This window comes from Tursiops truncatus, chromosome 15, assembly GCF_011762595.2.
Source record: "Tursiops truncatus isolate mTurTru1 chromosome 15, mTurTru1.mat.Y, whole genome shotgun sequence".
Classification (NCBI taxonomy): domain Eukaryota; kingdom Metazoa; phylum Chordata; class Mammalia; order Artiodactyla; family Delphinidae; genus Tursiops; species Tursiops truncatus.
In genome coordinates this window covers 16716015-16735401 of record NC_047048.1, presented here as the reverse complement: position 1 = coordinate 16735401, position 19387 = coordinate 16716015, and the positions used below count along the sequence as shown (strand labels likewise).

At 41.4% G+C, this 19387-nt stretch overlaps 1 protein-coding gene across 7 annotated transcripts in view; it reads right to left on the bottom strand.

Annotated features, from left to right (window-relative positions):
* Positions 1-19387, bottom strand: part of XPO6 (exportin 6) — a 122248-nt gene that overhangs the window by 73927 nt on the left and 28934 nt on the right. For 5 of the 7 annotated variants that reach the window (XM_019921790.2, XM_073792178.1, XM_019921789.3 and 2 more), the window contains exons 2-7: positions 18630-18798; positions 13350-13440; positions 10271-10383; positions 9275-9472; positions 4088-4247; positions 1876-1953 (exon numbers count right to left, since the gene is read on the bottom strand). In XM_019921790.2, coding sequence (XP_019777349.2) covers positions 1876-1953; positions 4088-4247; positions 9275-9472; positions 10271-10383; positions 13350-13440; positions 18630-18713 — 724 coding nt within the window. In that variant the 5' untranslated portion in view covers positions 18714-18798. The remainder of the gene's footprint in view (positions 1-1875; positions 1954-4087; positions 4248-9274; positions 9473-10270; positions 10384-13349; positions 13441-18629; positions 18799-19387) is intronic. The other 2 variants (XM_073792179.1, XM_019921788.3) reach the window with 2 other exon arrangements.

Sequence of the window (19387 nt, the reverse complement as noted above, 5' to 3'; positions counted from 1 at the left end):
CACCAGTTTCAATTTATTCTGCTTTTTCTCAAACACTAAAATTCAAGACTTCAAAAATTTTAATAGTGTCTAAGAGGCAACTCTCAAAAAGCACTCATCATATTTTTAGGTTTTGTTTGTATGGAATGTCAACTGAGTTCTTATTTTATTTCCCCTAACCTCATAAACAAAACCTAGGCAAAACATGAAAGAGTCAAGCATTTATTTTTGATTTGTATTATCTAATATTCTCCAACCTGGCCTCCAGGATATAAGTCTATCAAAGTATCAACTGAGTTAGCTCAGAACATGTACCTGAAAGAAGCCAACTAAAACTCACAACTTTTGGTACTGGAAAACGATGTCAGAAAAACAAGTTTTACTAAAGTAAACTGCTGCTGCTCACTTAACCTGGATACTAAGATAGTATTCAACTATCAAAAGAACCAATTTTTGCAAACTACTATTGAAATGAGATGACAAATTTTTTTTTTTGGCCACACCACACGGCCTGTGGGATTCTAGTTCCCCCACCAGGGATTGAACCCGGGCCCTCCGCAGTGAGAGCACGGAGTCCTAACCATTGGACCACCAGGGAATTCCTGAGATGACAAATTTTAAGATCAGCCAAACTGCAAGAGATTCCAAGGTGTATACTCAAAAATCAAATCTCTGCATCTTTGCAATTTTTTCTTTAATCATTCAAATATTGCAAAATATAAATCTGCTAAGTCACCTCAAATATCCACTTTGAAAATGAAGGTTTGCCACCAAATACAAATAAAGTTCAATTTCCTGTAGGCTTTTAATATACTCTAGAACTCTGTAATAGTTTTTAACCTAAGAAGTATGACAAATGACTAACAGTTTTTAATCCAAGTATGATAAATAGAATTGAAATAAATTAGTAAACTGTAAGCAGTCCTCAAAACTTCATGATGTATTTTCAATTCTACAGCAACTCTGCAAGAATTTCAACTTCCACATATTAACAACAGGCTACATGAAACAGCTAGGGCTCAGAGATGTCTGATTTCAACAGCCTATTTCCTTGAGGTAAAGGAGAAAGATGAGGAAACACTTCTCATTAGCCACATCAACCTTTACAGTAGAGGAAGTAGTATGTGTCATTTCACAGGATGTACTCTACTTGAAAAGAATTTGTGACCATTTAACGTAAACAGAAGCCATTTAGAAGTGAAAAGTTCCTGCTCAGACACAATTTCCTCTTTCCATCCATCCTTGAAAGTAGCCATTTTTAGGTGAACTGCACTCTGACTTTTGAAACAGATATTAATATAACTATGGACAATAACTAGCCACCAGTAAACTATTTAATGGCCACTGTAAATATGCCCACACTTGATCAAATAAATCCGAACTTTTGTAAAGTCAATGCTGATTACTGCACACTGGTTCCCAATCTGTCCAGGCCAAGATGACTTTTCCCTGAGCCCATGAGGAAGAAGCACTCCACATGCCCACGTCCCCTCCTTCGGGCTGCCACCCACCTCCTATGACCTGACCCCTGCATGACTGCAAAGCAGACCCATCACGCCCACAGGCTCATACCAACCTCAGCATGAGCAATACAGCCATGAAATATGAGAAAAAGGGAAAAATAAGCCAGGAGGGACAGCAGTCATAAGCTGAAGGTGCCACCTTCCTGATGGGCAAGGAAGAAACAAGCTATGTTGTTCGAAATATTATATTAGAAAGTACATGTACTTACAAGGAACTAAGAAAGTCAGCTACTCAGAAGACAAGGGCAGAGAGGCCAAAAATAGATTAAGGAAGAATGTGCATCTGTGTCTGGCATAGATAAGCAATTGCTACCCTGCTGAGACCCCCAACTGAATTTAAAAAGAGGAACACAATGTGTGGTGCAGACCATACCACTTTCTCCTGAGGTTGGGGATGGTGGTGGGGTGGCAGCAGTCACGCTGTGTTTGTCCCAGACAGTCTCCAAGATACCTACCAAGAAAGGAGAAACTGAGTTTAAGAGAGAAATAAAACCTAACATATAGACGCAACAGGGAAGACATATGGGAACATATGTTTATGTATGACTGATTCACTTTGTTATAAAGCAGAAACTAACACACCATTGTAAAGCAATTATACCCCAATAAAGATGTTAAAAAAAAAAGACAAATTACAAAACAGCAAAAAAAAAAAAAAAACCTAACATATAAAAATCAGATTTAGAAAAACAATGTATTGATATATTTGATCAAGAATCAGTATTTAAACAACTGTCTCTATGTCTAACTGCTTTTTCTGGACACCACCACTTGGATATTCCAAACTCAATTTATCTTCCCCCACAAACCTGCCACTAATATTCTCATGCTCCTCACCAGTCAACAGTACCATCCGCACAATCTCAGCATCTGGCCTCTGCTCTCCCTGTCCGGCCTCACCCCCACCCCACACGCAGGCTTCATCACACTGCACTATTTACTAGCTGTTCCTTTCTCATGTGTTCTCCTTCTTAACCTCTGAACTGCTCTCCCCCTTCCAATCCAACTTGACCTTTCACCAGACTAACTAACTGCTACCTGTCTGTCTCTCAGAATTCCACTCAGCTGTCACCTCCTCCAGGAAGTTTTCCCTGCTCAGTTTTGCCTGCACATAAAAACATACCTCTACCATAACTCTTAACACATTGTCTTTCTCCCGTACTAGAGTATACCTTACTAGAGGGCAGGGATTATGTTTTATTCCTCTTTATATCTCCTTACAGAACCTGGTATATAAGATGATCATAAAAGCTTTTATAAATATTCTGTTCTCAAAATATTTAATATTATAACATGGAAAACACTGAAAATATCATGTTAAGTAAAAGAAGCTAGACACAAAAGGTCACATATTCTATGATTCTATTTTTATGAAAAGTCCAAATAGGAAAAACCAGAGACAGATAATACACTAATGGTTGCCAGAGGTTGGGGTGATGAAAATGTTCTGGAATTAGACAATGTGATAGTAGCACAAGCTTGTGACTATACTAAAAACCACTGAGCTGCTACACTTTAAAATGGTAGATTTTATGATATGTGAATTATATCTCAATTCAAAAAATTTTAGTGTCTGCAAAAGTAGGACACAGAGATATCAGACATGGTCCCTAACTCCAGAAATTTAACATCTAATTGTGGATGTCAATGAATATGCTTTGAATGAATAAATGCTCTGAGGTTTGGGTTTCCCCCAGGGATTTGGGGGAGGATGGGGGGGTGGTAAATGACAAGTTTACTTTTAATCAAAACACTCTTATAACCAATTTTAAGTGCCCACCTCATGACGACTGCTTTTGTAACACATGCAGGAAAAAAAAAAAAAAAGTCCCTAGATATCCAAGAAGCAGCCTGAGTAGCAGAGCTGGAGACAGAAACCCTTCTGGTCCCTACAACATTCCCTCCAGCGCGCGGCTCAGCCTTGTGGCCCAACACCGCCCAGAACCAGCAGCTCCACTGACAGCACAGCGGGCACGGCCCTTGCCCTGTCTCCCTCGAGACACAGGGGCTCCGTTCTCTTCCTACCCTCCTGTCTCATTCTGCAGTTTGCTTTCTGTTTATTCTTACTCTTCACTCATAGTCACGAGGCTCTAACACAACAGACCAGATGACGAAGCAAACGCTATATACAACTACAACCTGGCGCACAGGGTGCTGACTCCACACCTGGTCTCACTTCCTTACTCAGAATTCGAAATGTTCACATCTTCCTCCTCCTCCTCCAACTTCTCCTGATTTAAATTCAAATCATCTTAAATAAAGTGCCTGCCACCCACCTTACTCAGAATGCAGTAATCAGCATTTCAATCACATTCCTATGACCCTGTCTATACCACATTAATCATGGCTATAGTGACGACAAAATAAAGACTTTAAAAGGAAAATAAATTACAAGCATTTTTTGAGACCCTACCGTGTGCTAGATACTGGGCTAGGTGCTGGGAATACGGCACCACATTCTTTGTGTTTTTACGTTCGGTCTCAGTAACAGCTAAGGCAACTGCTCAAAAATTCTGAGTGCCAGGGCCTGCACTCCGGGCATCTGCAGGCAGGCCTCTGCCTTCTGGTGCCACCCAGCTGCTCACCTGTCAGTAGCCCAAGCACTGTCTGCACCTGTTCCAGCAGCAGCTTTCGCAACTCCTCCTTCCGAGCCACGCTGAGGTCCTCACGGGGACAAGCCAGCTCTTCTGAAGTTGTCTTCAACATGATCAGCCCGAGGGGAGTTGTCACAGGGGACTGGATCAACTGCCAGGAAAAAGTAAGTTTCTGAGCAGAGTGCCTGGCTAATTAAGGTACAAAGAAGACTGACAAATGGTGAACCTATGAAGTACAGTCGTCCCTCGGTATCCGTGGGGGGGGGGGGGTGTTCCCAGGACCCCCGTGGATACCAAAATCCAAGGATGCTCAAGTCCCTTATATTCAATGGTGTCGTGTGGTCAGCCCTCATACAGGAGGGTTCAAATTCTGTGGATACAGAATGTCAACTGTACCTCTGTGTGTTTAATCTTACATGAACAGGCTACATAAATCAAACCTTTAGAAAAATGACTGAGTACACTTTGTACCTTTTTAACCATTCAAAATATATTCTCATCTTATTTTAAAGACAGAATTCTAAATAACACCATGAACTTAAAAACAACAAGAAAGCAATGCTCTTTTACACCTAACATGACAATTTTTATACATGTCCATACTCCCAACAGAGCCTTGGTTACTCTGCCCAGGTTACTATATTAGTGATTAAGGTATGTGTAAACCAATTTGTGATATCTTTCCAACATTCAGGTGTTAAATCAAGTTTACAGTTCCAAGCTTTGAATGCTTCGTAAGAGTTCAAGATTAAACATGTGGCAGAGCAGAAACACACATACACGTCATTAAACTATGATACTGATACGGTGGACTTTGCAAATACCTACGTAGCAAATTAAGGTACTTTTTCTATCACCTGCAATATCCACTATGCCATAGGAAAGTTTCCTTAAACAAGAGACAAAAAAAGGTACACTTTCAACAGCATAACACTACTTATACCTTTCTTATCAATTTCAATATATTCAAAGCATTTATTTTTTAGTTTCCAGAAACGGTAAAAGTAATCAAGGTACCATTAAAATCCTACTGGGTTATATGCTACAATCTATGAAAGAGCAAACAAATTGAAAAACTTGACCATTTTCTTTAATCATAGTTAACTTTAAATGTAGTTCATTCCCTGATAAAAATAAGTTTTTTATTTACTCAATCTATAAAATATAAGCCTTAGGGAAGAGGAGGTCAGGAACTACACCCAGATAGAAAGGATATTCTCCACTTCAAAAAACACAGGGCACTTTCCTGTCCTTGAAAACAACTCTTCCCATTGCAGACCAAGGAAAAGCACATCCCCGAAGAGCAGGACTCAATATTGAGAACTTAAAGAGAAATTCAACTGCCCTCAGCAGCAAGCAATAGTGTGTTGAAAATGCTCTCTATTAAATCAGCTAACACTTCAAGTACATCCTCCACAAGTTTTCTCTTCATTTGCTACAAGTTCGGGCTATTTCTAACATCGACTTAAAATTCAGATAATGCAGTAGGGGAGAAACAGGAAATCCCTCCTCTAACAATTTTTCTTTACATGATAACGTGAATAGAACTTTATAAGCATCCCTTTTCACTCAGACACCTTTGGATTATCAATCTGTATTTTAAAAGATTTCTATTACTTCTCCCCTTTCATTTCCTTCTTTCTCTTCCACCCCTTTTGTCTCTATTTTTCCCCAAGACCTCATTCTTACTCTCTCAGCTGGGAATGACTCATTACCAAATAGTCCACTGGGCAATACTTTCCTGTACATATGAAATGCTTCTGTGCTCTCCAGAAATAAAAAATCCCTAGAGTATGGAAAATGTATCTTAAAGGTCCTCCTTTCTCTCATCATTTGGGAGAAGGGAAGAGTCAGACAAGAAGCTGGCTGAAAATTATTCTTTACTTGAAAGAACAGCCTGATAAAATGTGTAATTTTCCTTCTCACTAGCTTTGTTTCCAGAAAGCTTTTTATTAAAAGAGTGTTTCCTTTCACCATCTTCACATACATAATTAAAGCTCATGACATAGGTAATCTCTGCAATTTATTTTAATACAGAATAAGCACCTTCAGGTTGCAAATCAATTTCAGGTGCTTAGTGTTAGCTTCAGAAATTTTTATCATACCAGCCAATCAGAGAAGAAACATCAAAATTCTTTCTATGCTTCTTTTCGATGCTTGCCCCTTAAGTATCTGGCCCCAGGCACAATGTGACCAGAAGTCCAGCTCAGCAGATTCCAGGACTCTGAAGAACAGACTCTAGAAAGGTGTGATGTATGTGCTAGTGCAGGCGGCTGGGGGAGGTGGGGAGAACAGGGGTCGGTTCTCACTTCAATGATTCCTTCTCCAGTGGCCTAGAAAGGCTATACCAACACACAGAATTGCAGGTATCTTTCTGGGCCCCAAATCAACCCCTCTTTGCCTGGTATGACAGTCATCATAATTCTGGCATAAACTGCACAGATGCCCCAGGCCAAATGTTACAGAATTAAAAAAAAAAAGGCTATGCACCCCAGACCGCAGGCCATAATGGAACTAAGCCAAAAAAAACCTTTCAGATGGTTTAATCAACAGATCATATAATTGTGAAGTTGATTCCAGAACCAGTCTGGTCTTGTTTACCAATGCCTAAAGAAAAGATTTTATTATCATTATCAGAAATGTCAGCAATTTAGCACCAATCATTCTTGACATGGCTTTCATGCCACTGACTGGTTCTCATGCATGAATAAGAAGCGGGGAATAATACAACTGGAAAGAATTTTAAAGATCACTTAGTCCAATCCTCTCGTTGTACACAGAAGGAAATGGAGGCTCACATAGGAGTTACTAAAATCAAGGTGATCTGTGACAAAAATGGACACAGACCCCAAACCCACTGCCTCCCAGTCCAGTGCCCCTTCCACTACGGGGTGTTTCAAAGTCATGAAGGCTGCATGGGGTGAAAGGAGTCATTTCTGAAGGGTGGAAAGCGGGAGGTGGTGGGCAAGAGAGGAAGACAGCTACCCTTCTGAAATCTCCATGAGCACCTCACCTAAAAATGCTCTTCCAAATTCTCATTTATCATCATTAATCATACTTGATGGGCAGACAAGAAATGTCTGCTTTTCACCGAAGGAAATGATCCCAGCTGGGCGAAAACATGGCTTCTCCTCACTGTTGCCGACAAGACTCAGCTCTCTGTCTGGCTCACATTCCACTGCTGCTTCACACAAGACACACCACTGACCAACCCAGGATGGAATCCACTCAGACCCCCCCACCTTCCTGGTTCTTTCCATCTCCATGGACTTCCTCGCTCCCTCTCAGAGAGCCATGGAGACTTACCACAACTGCTTTTCAACTTGGAGTGAAAGGAAGCGTGTCAGAGAGAGCCAGCAAAGCCTCTGGCCTCCTAACCCACCACTGCAGGCTCCCCACCTCCTTGCCATTCCTCGGGTTCTTTCCACTGTTACTCCCTTTGCCTACAACACTGTTCCCCTGGAAGCCCACATGGCTCACTCCATCACTTCCACTCAGTTTCTGCTCAAGAGTCTGCTTCTCAGAAAAGGCTTCCATGATCGTCCCATCTAAATAACACCTCTGATATTCACTCCTCCTCACCCTAGATTTAGTTTTCTCACAATACTTATACCTACCTGAAAGAATTTATTTGCTTATTGTTTACTGATGCCTCCCCCTTGGTATTATAAGCTCCATGAAGGCAGCTATTTGTTCATTACTATATCCCCCAACGTACCTAGTTATTAGTACATGGCTGGTATTCAACAAATAGTTTATGGAATAAATGCATGAATCTCCTTTACAATAACAATTCAACAAATCTCTAGATAAATGAATCACCATACAAAACAAAATAATATTGAAGGAAGAACTTCTGGACCACCTTGAGAGGTGATCCAAAAGAAGCAATATGGATGCTGAATTTTTTAAATTGCTGCATCATTCAAACGGTTTGCAGGGAGAGCAAGCAGAACATTAGAAAAGGGTATTGTTCTGGAAGATTCTGCCGTCACTAAGACTATAACCAATTTTCAAAGAATTTTATTTCTATAATCTGTACATAATACCCATTTCCTACATACCCAGACTGCCTCGATAATATAAACATTTCCAACTTTATCACAGGAATCAAATGAACAAAAGCATCGCCCTCTTGGCTTTTAGGTCCCCCCTATTCCCTGATGACTTCCAAATCCTGAACCCCAGATCCACATTTCCTAATGTCTCACCAGACGTGCACAGAAGGAACACGCAAATCTTAAATGCATTTTCTGCCAAACTGAATTCACCATCTTCTACCCAACCCCATTTCCTCAGATGGCCTAGAAAATCTGCCATCTGAGCCAGGAACTTGGAAGGCATTCTAGCTTCCTCCTTCCCTCCTCCCTACAGCCTAGTCCCTGCCCAAAGCCGCCTCCGTGCCTCGCTGCTGTCCAGCAGGTAAGCCCCGGCTTGGCTCAGGCCCCTGGGCTCACTCAGACTTCTCCAGCAGCAGCCTTCCAGGCCTCCTTCGCTCCGGCCTCACCCCTCTGCAATCCAGACTCCAAACTGCTGCCGAAGTCGTCACTCCAACATAAACATGTGGCCACGTTGTCTCCCTTCTCCAAACTTTTCATTAGTTCTCGAGTAAGGACTATGAATTAAACACTGATGCCCCCTGCAAACGCAAAGCCCTCCCTGCTCTGGCCCTGTCCATCAGCCTAGCCTCTCACTCTACCACTCAAGCCACCACCTCACATCTCATCACCAGCAACACTGAAAACACCTCAGCTCCTTGAGTCTAAATGCCGTGTCCTCACTGCACTTGGCACAATACTTCGCTACAGTCATTAACATATTGTTGGGTAATTATTATTTCCATCGCTTTCTCCCCACTAAACTATAACTATCAAAGGCCTCATCCTGGCACCCAACACCTGGCACGGTACCTAACAGGCTTTCAAATACTTGCTGGACAAAATTTCACAAGAAGTTAACAAAGTGATTGGGGTTCCCATCCCCCACCTTCTCCACTGCACCAAGGTACAACACGTCTCAGGAACACAAGGTTAAGTGAATGAGATAATCCACCCCACAATGACCTCACCACTGCAGTTCCAAAATGCTCATCTTAAAAATCCTCTTCAAGACAAGAAAATAATCACTTCTTCAAACAAATTACTTACAAGATAAAGTTTCCATAGGTTATCTCCTTACCTGTAAAATGTTAGTAAAAAAGTCATGGTAGAACATGGGCCAATCTTGACGGCCAATGTCAACAATCACTTTGCAGAGCTTGTTCCGGATGAAGTAAGGTAAGGTTTTGTGGTGAGCCAAGAGGAGTTTGGGCAGGCAGCTACGGATTTCCATCTTATCCTGAGATGGGACCCCAAGCCACATTTTATTGATCAGATTCTGAAAAACAAGTATACATCTTGTAAGTTAACAATCTATACACAAAACAAACTGGTTTTCATCCAACAGTAGCTATCTCCCTCAAACAAGAAACTCTGCTTTTAAACAAAGGTTTGGAGCAATTTGGCAATGAGAATAATAAAATATTCAAATTTTATGATACAATAATCCCATTCCTAGGAACATAATTTAACAGCTACATGATTTAACAGAAACAAAAAGGTGTAGGTGCAAAAACTTTCTATAACACCATTGTCTCCACCAAAGAATAATGACAGAAACAACTTTAATGTAAGAATAAGAGAATGGCTTGGTGAATAATGGTACAACCACTTATAGAAATATAATATAAAGGTTAAGTGGGGGGGAAAAACAGAATGCAAAATGAAACGAGCAATATGATTATAATTAGGTTTTTTGAAAAAAAGTGTGCACAGGAAGGCAATGATTGGAAGAGAGTTGAAATAAATGAAGATTTTTAATGGGTATCATCCCTCCTCCCAACTGTTTTTCTTTAATCATCTTTCTCTTTTAAATGATAACATGGAAGGAAAAGTTACATGTTACCACAAACGACCTCCCGACCTCACCTATCTTACCTTTTGGTGCTGAAGATGGAAAGGTGCCCTGGAAAACCTGACATCTTGACAAAGGCAGTATATGGGGAAGAAGCCCCTGAGATGGGTTACCACTATTTCCCAGCCATGTACACATCAAAACTAAAGTCTAGTGCCAATAACAAGGCAATGTGACTAAGAAATACTCTTCAGAATAGTATAAAAGTATCTGACAACTTACCTCAAAAACCGTTAAACTGTACATCATTACATAGTCATTCCTAGTGCTGGAGAGAAAATACAGGCAGAATCTCCAGGCTCCTATTTGCTGAGCAAAGTTATTAAGAAGTTCCTCTGGAAAAGTTAAATAGCAACAAGAGAAGGCTATGAAAATACACAAAATTAATACAAGGCTGGCTGTTTTACTATTTTTTTTTTTTAAAACACACCTCTTCTACATAATGTAATGACATCAAAACCAACTACAAAACCCAGCTGATTCTTCAAGATAGAAAGGACAAAGCATACAATATTTTTCTGACTCTGAGGTGACCATGAACGCTGACACCCAAATAACAATAACCTAGCTACGGACACCTTTTTTTTTTATGGGCACTATTTTAGGTAGAGAAACTTTCACTGCTGAAATTCTTAATCTAATGTGTAGACAGACAGATAGAAGAGTATCATTTTTACCTTACAAATGATGGCCAACCGGTAACTTACTTCCTCTGGGGTACAGCTAGATGTTATCTCCTCACCACTCACTCAACACTGTTCTTACACACTTATACACACACACACACACAAAATGATGGCCAGAAAAGCAGGAAAAGAAAAAATTAAGACTAATCTTATAAATGCAGGATTGGAAAAAATGCAAGAGAATTCAAGATGGCTAACTCCCTTCATCTGAGTTGGTTTTATTTTAAAATATCACCCAGGAGTCGGCAAACAAGAGCGGCAGTCATGGGAGTTGCCAGGAACCACCCTGGGCACCTCAAATCAGTTAGAAGTGGTTTTCTTCCTCCTGAGGCTGCTGGACAAACAGCAAGCATTAAGAGTCTATCACCGTGTTTCTGGACATGCTGCCCCTTAGTCACCTTGACCTGCTGCGCTGGTCATAAAATATAACACAGAGTGGGTAAAAATACAAAGGCAACAACCCTGAGAGATTCTAGGAAGCCCTTGGAAAAGCAGCAAGCACTGCAGCCCGTTCTAACCCTAAAGTCACCGCTCTGCCAGTGCCCTACAACGCAGGCTAAGTGCACCAAGGCAGTCTCATTATAAATCCCATAAAGGAAGCTGATGATGTGTTCTTATAATTAAGCAAAAGTTTCTATGACTCCCAGAGGTGAAGTCCAACCAGAGAGTGATCTCTGGCTGGAAATGAGGAACGCTGGACTCTGTTCTAGACTTTGCCACTAATTCACTGAGTCTGATCCCAAGCAAATCACTGCTCCTCTTTGATGCTTCAGCCTTCACCACTTTTAAAAATGACCAGACTGTCTCTTGAGGCTCCCTGCTAACAGCTCTATCTCTAGAGCACTTTTGGTGGAGGATGGGTGGAGCCTCTATAATAAAAGGTCTCCCTCCTTTCTCCCACCTAGCTAGGAAAGACTTTAGTTTATCCTAAGACATCAAAAAAGAAGCAAGAAGTGGTTCCAGCCCACACACTCAAATAAAGCTATGGAGACTAGGTACAAAAAGAACTAAGGCACGCCTACTACCAAACCCCCGGATTCTCCTTAGCCGGCATTTAAATTAGACTTCTGTAGCATCTGGTTATTTAAAACTATTTAAAAAATCAGATTAGAATAAAAATATGTTAAAAAGCTTCCACTTTTAATTCATGAACACTGAGGTGAACAACATTAGCTTTGCAATCCAAAACTTAAAGAGAAAAACAAAAAGCATATCAATTATAAGCTTAAAACAGGACTATGGAGAAATTAGATATAAGGGAAAGATCCTTCACCTCCTTTGGTAAAAATCACCACTGATACTTTTACTATGAGGTACTTTGGTAGCATAAAAGTAACAAGAGGCTCACTCTGGGGGCAAGAGGTGGGTCAGCCCAACTGAGTAATAAGAGAGAACCTAGGGAAGCAAGCAGAGGGGATCTTCTAAGCCAGATGCCTGATCATCTACTGGGCTCAGCTTCCATCAGTATCCCCTGTTTATAAACTCTCTGGTTCCCTACAGCACAGTCCCTCAGAAAAGAAGGCATATACAGGGCAGGCCCACAAGAGACCACCACATTTAAAATTAAGAGATAAGAAGCTACATCCACCGGGAGCTAATGTGATACTCAAAGGATGCAAGGGAAAATGGGCTGCAGCCAAAGGTCTACTAGCCACCTGAAAATCCAAACGCTAATCAAGCTTTGGCCCAAGGGCAGAAGTCAGCCATAACACTGAGCTGGCTAACATGACTTAGAGAAGCCACGTGCGACAGAGAAATGGCTCTGCAGAGACCCGGAGACACAGAAAAAAGCCTCCAAGGAAGTGAAAGCAATGAAGGTCAGTACAGAGCAGCCAGACACACAGGGGAAAGCCTCGAGGTCTGGATCAAGAAAAACATTTTTCATCGTCAAGTTCAGGGCTTAAGTGAGGACTCAGAGAGAGAAAAAGATTACTCTAGGACTTCAGTGCAGCATGTCCCTGAAGCAGAGATCTCACAACTTAAATAAACCTTCTAGTTTACAGTATGCTTTAATGAATATTGTGCATGTCAGTGAGTATAAAATTCAAAAAGAGGTTCTAGAAGGTGCCAAGGTTCCCAGAAGACCTGAAATTACACCTACATCTCTCTGTTGTTTGAAGCCTTTATTCAACAAAACTTGCAGAATGAGAGCGATAACAGTGGCAATAAGGAAAAAGCAAGAAGGCCCCAAAGGATACACCCGTTAAAGGATCTCTGGGCACTAGATGAGGTTCAGGATAGACCTCTACACACCAAAAACATGTTTGTTTTAATGCTTTCACGAGTTTTTTCTTTAAATTAAGTCACAGACATCTTATAAAAGTTTAACATTGCTAAAATTAAGAGCAAAGCAGGGGTAGGGGTTTCCACACATGGCCAAAGGAAAGAAAATCCATCACTATGGATTATAGTGGGCTCTACCGACTACAGCCCTTGCAGCTAGGTTTGTAGACCTCACCAGCCACCAACCAGCAGGACTGGAGCAAAAGGAGCCAGAATTCAAGGGGAAACATGCAGGCTTGACCAGGCTGCCAACATCAAGGCTACCAACTCCTTCCTCCCCATTGGGGCCTTTTCGTTATAAACGACTCTTAACTACTCAACATTTCACTTACCTATCTCACGTTTTCTTTCATTGGTTGTACAGTCGTGGAAAAACTCTGTCATCAGACTTTCCAGTGCCCTGAGAGAGGCTTCTTCAGATGCCTAACAAAGAAATTTGAAAAAAAACAAACAAAAAAAATCAGTAGCTGTATTTTCAGTTCTACTGTTCCTCAGTTCCTTCCAGGTCACATTCAACAGCCACAGTAATTTACTTCCTCAAAACATCTTGGTTCAACATTCTTCAAATACATGATATAAGCCAGAAAAACTGCAAGGAATTTCCCAGCTGACTCAAAACCCAAAGTTTTAGTATACTCTATAAATTCATGCTACCGTGCTATCGATTTTCAATTATTTATGCTAAGGAAAAGAGAGCAAATAATTTAAAATTTAATTCTTGAAACATACTGAAAGCAAATTAACAGCCCCTGGCTCTGACTGAATAGGCAGAATGAAGAGATTCAGAAAGGTTAGGGTGCCCTATAGACTATCCGTCAACGTTATTTGCCCCATGTCTGAATAGTTAGCCATATTCTAATTCAGAGCAACTGTAGTCAAACTGCTGCATGGATTCCTGGGGCTTTCTGAAGGGACTTCAGGAGCCAAACATCCACTCAACTCTCAATCTCACATGAGCAGTCAACAGAGATTAAGGTGCAGCTAAGAGCCAAGCAGAGCAAGGACTCAAAATGAGACAGTACCTCCCACGCTCAGGCCCACAGAGAGCCAGACTCTCAGCAGAACCACTCAGGCGGAGAATAAGAGGAGAGGGACCCTAAGCCCCCTAAGGCTCATCCTCTCCCTTTTCCATACGGAGCCCCAAACCCACTTCCTCTTCTCTCACTGAAGGAGGGGACATCAGGTGCAGCAATGAACTTGAGTCAACACTCCTTCACATAACCAGTCTGCAACAAGGTGAGCGTTCGCAGGCCCCTCTCGAATCCTCACTGGCAATAATTACCTAGACATGATCAGAAGCCAACAGCAGTTTTGATTTCTTAATCATCTCCTAATTTCCTTCTTCCCACCCACCTTCCCTATATCCTCTCCACTGCCCCTAGAGTGAGAGCTGACTATTAAAACTGTATTTTGAAACAAGCTCACAGGGACTTCGCTGGTGGTACAGTGGTTAAGAATCCGCCTGCCAATGCAGGGGACACGGGTTCAATCCCTGGTCCGGGCAGATCTCACATGCTGTGGAGCAACTAAGCCCGTGCACCACACTTCTGAGCCTGAGCTCTAGAGCCCATGTGCCACAACTACTGAAGCCCACACGCCTAGAGCCCGTGCGCTGCAACAAAGACCCAATGCAGCCGAAAATAAATTTATTTTAAAAATAAATAAATAAAATAAGCCCACACTCAAATGTATCACGTATCAAGCTGTAATATTACCAGGGGCCTCCACTTGGTAATGGGCTTTTGAGGACACTGAGGAACTTGGGCCATTTCTGTGGATCAACGAGCACTTCTTGGGACTGGCACTAATTACAGAGGCTGAATCAGGCTTGCACCAGCCCACCTACATCAACCAGCACATGTTAGCACACTAGACAGCACACGGGGGGCCACGTTCAAGCAGTGCCAGGCACGGCTGTCGCTCCCATGCTGCAGTCATGGTGACAGCTGTGCAATGACAGCTGAACTCTGACATGTTGAGTGATGAATTATTGTTTAATAGTTCTAGCACTTGTGAGTTTGAGGGACTTTTTTATTTATTTATTTACTTTTATTTATTTATTTTTGGCTGCATTGGGTCTTCATTGCTGTGCGCGGGCTTTCTCTAGTTGCAGTGAGCGGGGTCTACTCTTTTTTTTTTTTTAATTAATTAATTAATTAATTTTGGCTGCATTGGGGCTTTGTTGCTGCACGTGGGCTTTCTCTAGTTGAGGCGAGCGGGGCTACTCTTCGTTGCAATGCGCGGCCTTCTCATTGCAGTGGCTTCTCTTGTTGTGGAGCACAGGCTTCAGTAGGTGTGGCACGTGGTGCATGGGCTTCAGTAGTTGTGGCACGTGGGCTCAGCAGTTGTGGCTCACGGGCTCTGGAGCGCAGGCTCAGTAGTTGTGGTGCACGGGCTTAGTTACTCTGCGGCATGTGGGATCTTCTCGGACCAGGGCTCGAACCCATGTCCCCTGCATTGACAGGCGGATTCTTAACCACTGCACCACCAGGGAAGTCATGAGGGACTTTCTGGTCTGAATTTTATGATAAATATTAGCCCTCTGCTCTTTTTTCAAACCAATATATCAGTTCAACTAAAAAATACCCTTGGATTGCAAGTTAAGCTTTTTAATGCAGAAATAACCGGAATGTGGAACAAAAATAGGACTGCAATCCTCTTTAACCTGTTTCAAGTTTTTGTGTTGATCAAAACAGCCTCACTGAGAAAAAAAAAAAAAAAAAAAAAAAAAACAGCCTCACTGTTCTCAGTGACAGATTTGCTAAGTGTTATAAATTCATATTTCAAAATGAATTTGTATAAATAAAAAAATGCTTCGGTCTGCTTCATTAATCAACTTGGTGTACCATTTCATTTGAAAAAACAATTTTTAAAAATGTTTGAGGGAAGATTTAAAAGAATCAAAGGAAAATCTCCTATGTTAAAGTAACTTATTGGCAAAGAAATAAACATAAATCAAGACATATTTCTCGAACCAAAATCAGCTATTTAGTCAAAATAAATCTATAGTTTTTCTGGAGCTAAAATAGGTTCCTGAACACTAATGATACATCTTCAAGTCACACCTGCTACATAACTTATTCTTTTTTTTTTTTTGCCCGTGATGTGCAGCATGTGGGATACATAATTCCCTGACCAGGGATTGAACCGGGGTCCCCTGCAGTGGAAGCGTGGAGTCTTAATCACTGGACCGCCAGGGAAGTAAGTCTCTCCACAACTTATTCTTGCAATGAATCATTTTAGAGTAGATCCTGGAAAAAACCTGAGCTTATCACATTCAAGCAATCAACTGTCAAGGTTTATTTCATATGGGTTCTTGAGGCAGAAGTTTGTGAACTTGACAATTACAGGCCATACATCAAAGCCTGCTGAAAGCAAGTCTCTGACTCCCCAGAGAATCCAACCCTATCTCCATTCCCAGTCCCATCAACCTCACCCCTCCCAGCTCCAACCCTAGCTAACATTCCCAAAGAAAGTGGAAAGACAAAAGTATCCACAAAAATCACAGGATGATAGTCTCACCTGATTTTGTAAATGATGGTTATACGAAAAAGGAAACTCTAAAACCTAATAATCCAGTGGCACACCAGGTGTTTCTCAGCAAGAAAAAATAACATGCTGTTTGCATTTTCAATCATTTCGATAACTGCAACAGGAATACCTACCCCATGGGGTGTTAAGAGGATCAAATGAAATGCTCCATGTAAAACTGATAGGTAAACTCCACGAGGTTATCTAATTCACAGTTATGGCTGTTATCATTTTTATTTGGTCTCAGATACCAAATGAAAACAGACCAAAGCAAAACAACAAAAGTGGTCAGGCCTACTTTGAAACTGGAGATTCATGCCTTCAGGCTTAAGGGCTTTGTCCCAAACATTATCCAGTGGCGCTTTTTTCTAACTGGATTTCAAAACAAAACTATCTTGAGGAGAAGAAAAGAAGGGTGAGACTTTTCCAGGATCATACAATCAGAACAGAGCTATAAGGACATAAAGGAGGGCTTCCCTGGTGGAGCAGTGGTTGAGAGTCCGCCTGCCGATGCAGGGGACAGGGGACACGGGTTCGTGCCCCGGTCAGGGAAGATCCCACATGCCACGGAGCGGCTGGGCCCGTGAGCTATGGCCACTGAGCCTGCGCGTGCGGAGCCTGTGCTCTGCAACGGGAGAGGCCACGGCAGTGAGAGGCCCGCGTACCACAAAAAATAAAAATAAAAATAAAAGACATAAAGGATATGTTCAAGACCTGCAAATGGTTGAAGGATATTGGAGAATTAGCCCCATTTGGCAAGAAGGGCACTGGACCCTTTGCTAGCTGTTTTAAGCAGGTGGTGAAGCCAGAATCCAGACGGCAGTGGGTTAAGAAATTAGTGGCCTACTGAAGCCCGCGTGCCTAGAGCCCATGCTCCACAACAAGAGAAGCCACTGCAATGAGAAGCCCGTGCACCCCAACAAAGAGTAGCCCCCACTCGCCGCAGCTAGGGAAAGCCCACGCACAGCAAAGAAGACCAAAAATAAAAAATAAATTTATAAAAAAAATTAGTGGCAAGTAAGTATCAATACATGGGAATATTCCATACAGACTGCACTTTCAAGTTATAAAAGGACAAAGACATTTAAAAAAAAAAGTGTCATGGTGTGGTAGGAAGAGAGGTTTCAATTCAATTCCCAAAGGCTATTCAAGCAATGCTCTGATTAACTGATGAACAACATTCAGGATTCAGAGACACCTGACTGCTTCCCATCTTGGACTTGGGATTTAAGACCCAGATCTTGCAGAACTAAAAGACAAGGTTAGCTTAAAACCAAGCGAGGCACATTCACACACACAAAAAATTTCAGTTACGTGACAGACATAAAATGTAAGCAGTAAAACAATAAAACTTCTAGAAGATAATACAGATCATCCTCATGACCCCGGGGTAGGGAAAAAATTCTTGGAAACACTAAACATAAAGGAAAAGATTGATAAATCGGAATATTCATCAGATGGCACAATGAAGAGAGTGTAAAAGAAAGCCATGAAATGGGAAAAGATATCACCAATATGGATAACAGAGAACTCCTATCAGAGTATAAAATAACTTCTACAGATCAATAAGGAAAAGATAAATGACTCAATTTTTTCAACAGGCAAATAGTTATTAAAGAGGATATCCAAAAAGCCGATACATAAAACAAGTGCTCAACCTCATCAGTCATCACAGAAATGTAAATTAAAAACAAGACAGTGCTACAAATCTACCAGAATGGCTAAATTTTTTTTTTTTTCCAGAATGGCTAAAATTTAAAAGACAGTAACAAGTATTGGTGAGTATGCTGAGCAACTGGGACATGCACACACTGCTGCTGGTGGGTCTATAAACTGGTATAACCATTTTGGAAAATGAACATATGCATACTTTATGATCCTGTAATTCTACTCCTTGACAATATATCCAACAGAAATTTGGATACCCCACAAAACGTACACAGATATTCACAGCACCATTATCCATAATATCCAAAAAGTCTAAAGAACCCAAATGTACATCACCAGTGGAATGGACAAATAAGTTGTAGCTTATTCATCAGGAAGATATTATAAGACAACAAGAATGAATGAACAGGTACTTCCGTAAGTAGCGCAGTGGTTAAGAATCCGCCTGCCAATGTAGGGGACACGGGTTCGAGTCCTGGTCCGGGACGATCCCACATGCTGCGAAGCAACTAAGGCCGTGCGCCACAACCACTGAGCCCACGTGCCGTGATTACTGAAGCCCGTGCGCCTAGAGCCCGCGCTCTGCAACAAGAGAAGCCACAGCAGTGAGAAGCCTGAGCACCACAACAAAGAGTAGACCGCGCTCACCACCAACTAGAGAAACCCCGCACGCAGCAATGAAGACCCAACACAGCCAAAAATAAATAAATTTTAAAAACAAAAAGAATGAATGAATATTGCTTCATACAACAACATGGATGAATTTCACAATGTTGAATTAAAGAGGCCAAAACACATCCTTCATTATTCGTCTTATATTAATTTTTAAAAACAAGCAAAACAAATCCATGGTGTTATAATCAGAATAGTGGTTATTAACCTCTGCAGAGGAGGGATTCTGGGATGCTAGTAATATTATGTTTTCTTGATCTGAAAGTTACACCAGGATGACTGTGCACTTTTCTGTAAGTACATATACACAATTTTTGAAACTTAATGTTATACTTATTTTTAACATTCAGGTTGGTATTTGCAGACTCTGATTTCAGAAATTGTGTTTTTCCTCTATTAGCACAATTATTAAGAGCAGTTGGGAGGCCTACAGGTGAAGTCTGAGCATGAGACTCCTGGATTCCTAGGAATCATCACCGATTTGTCTTCAAAGCTCCAA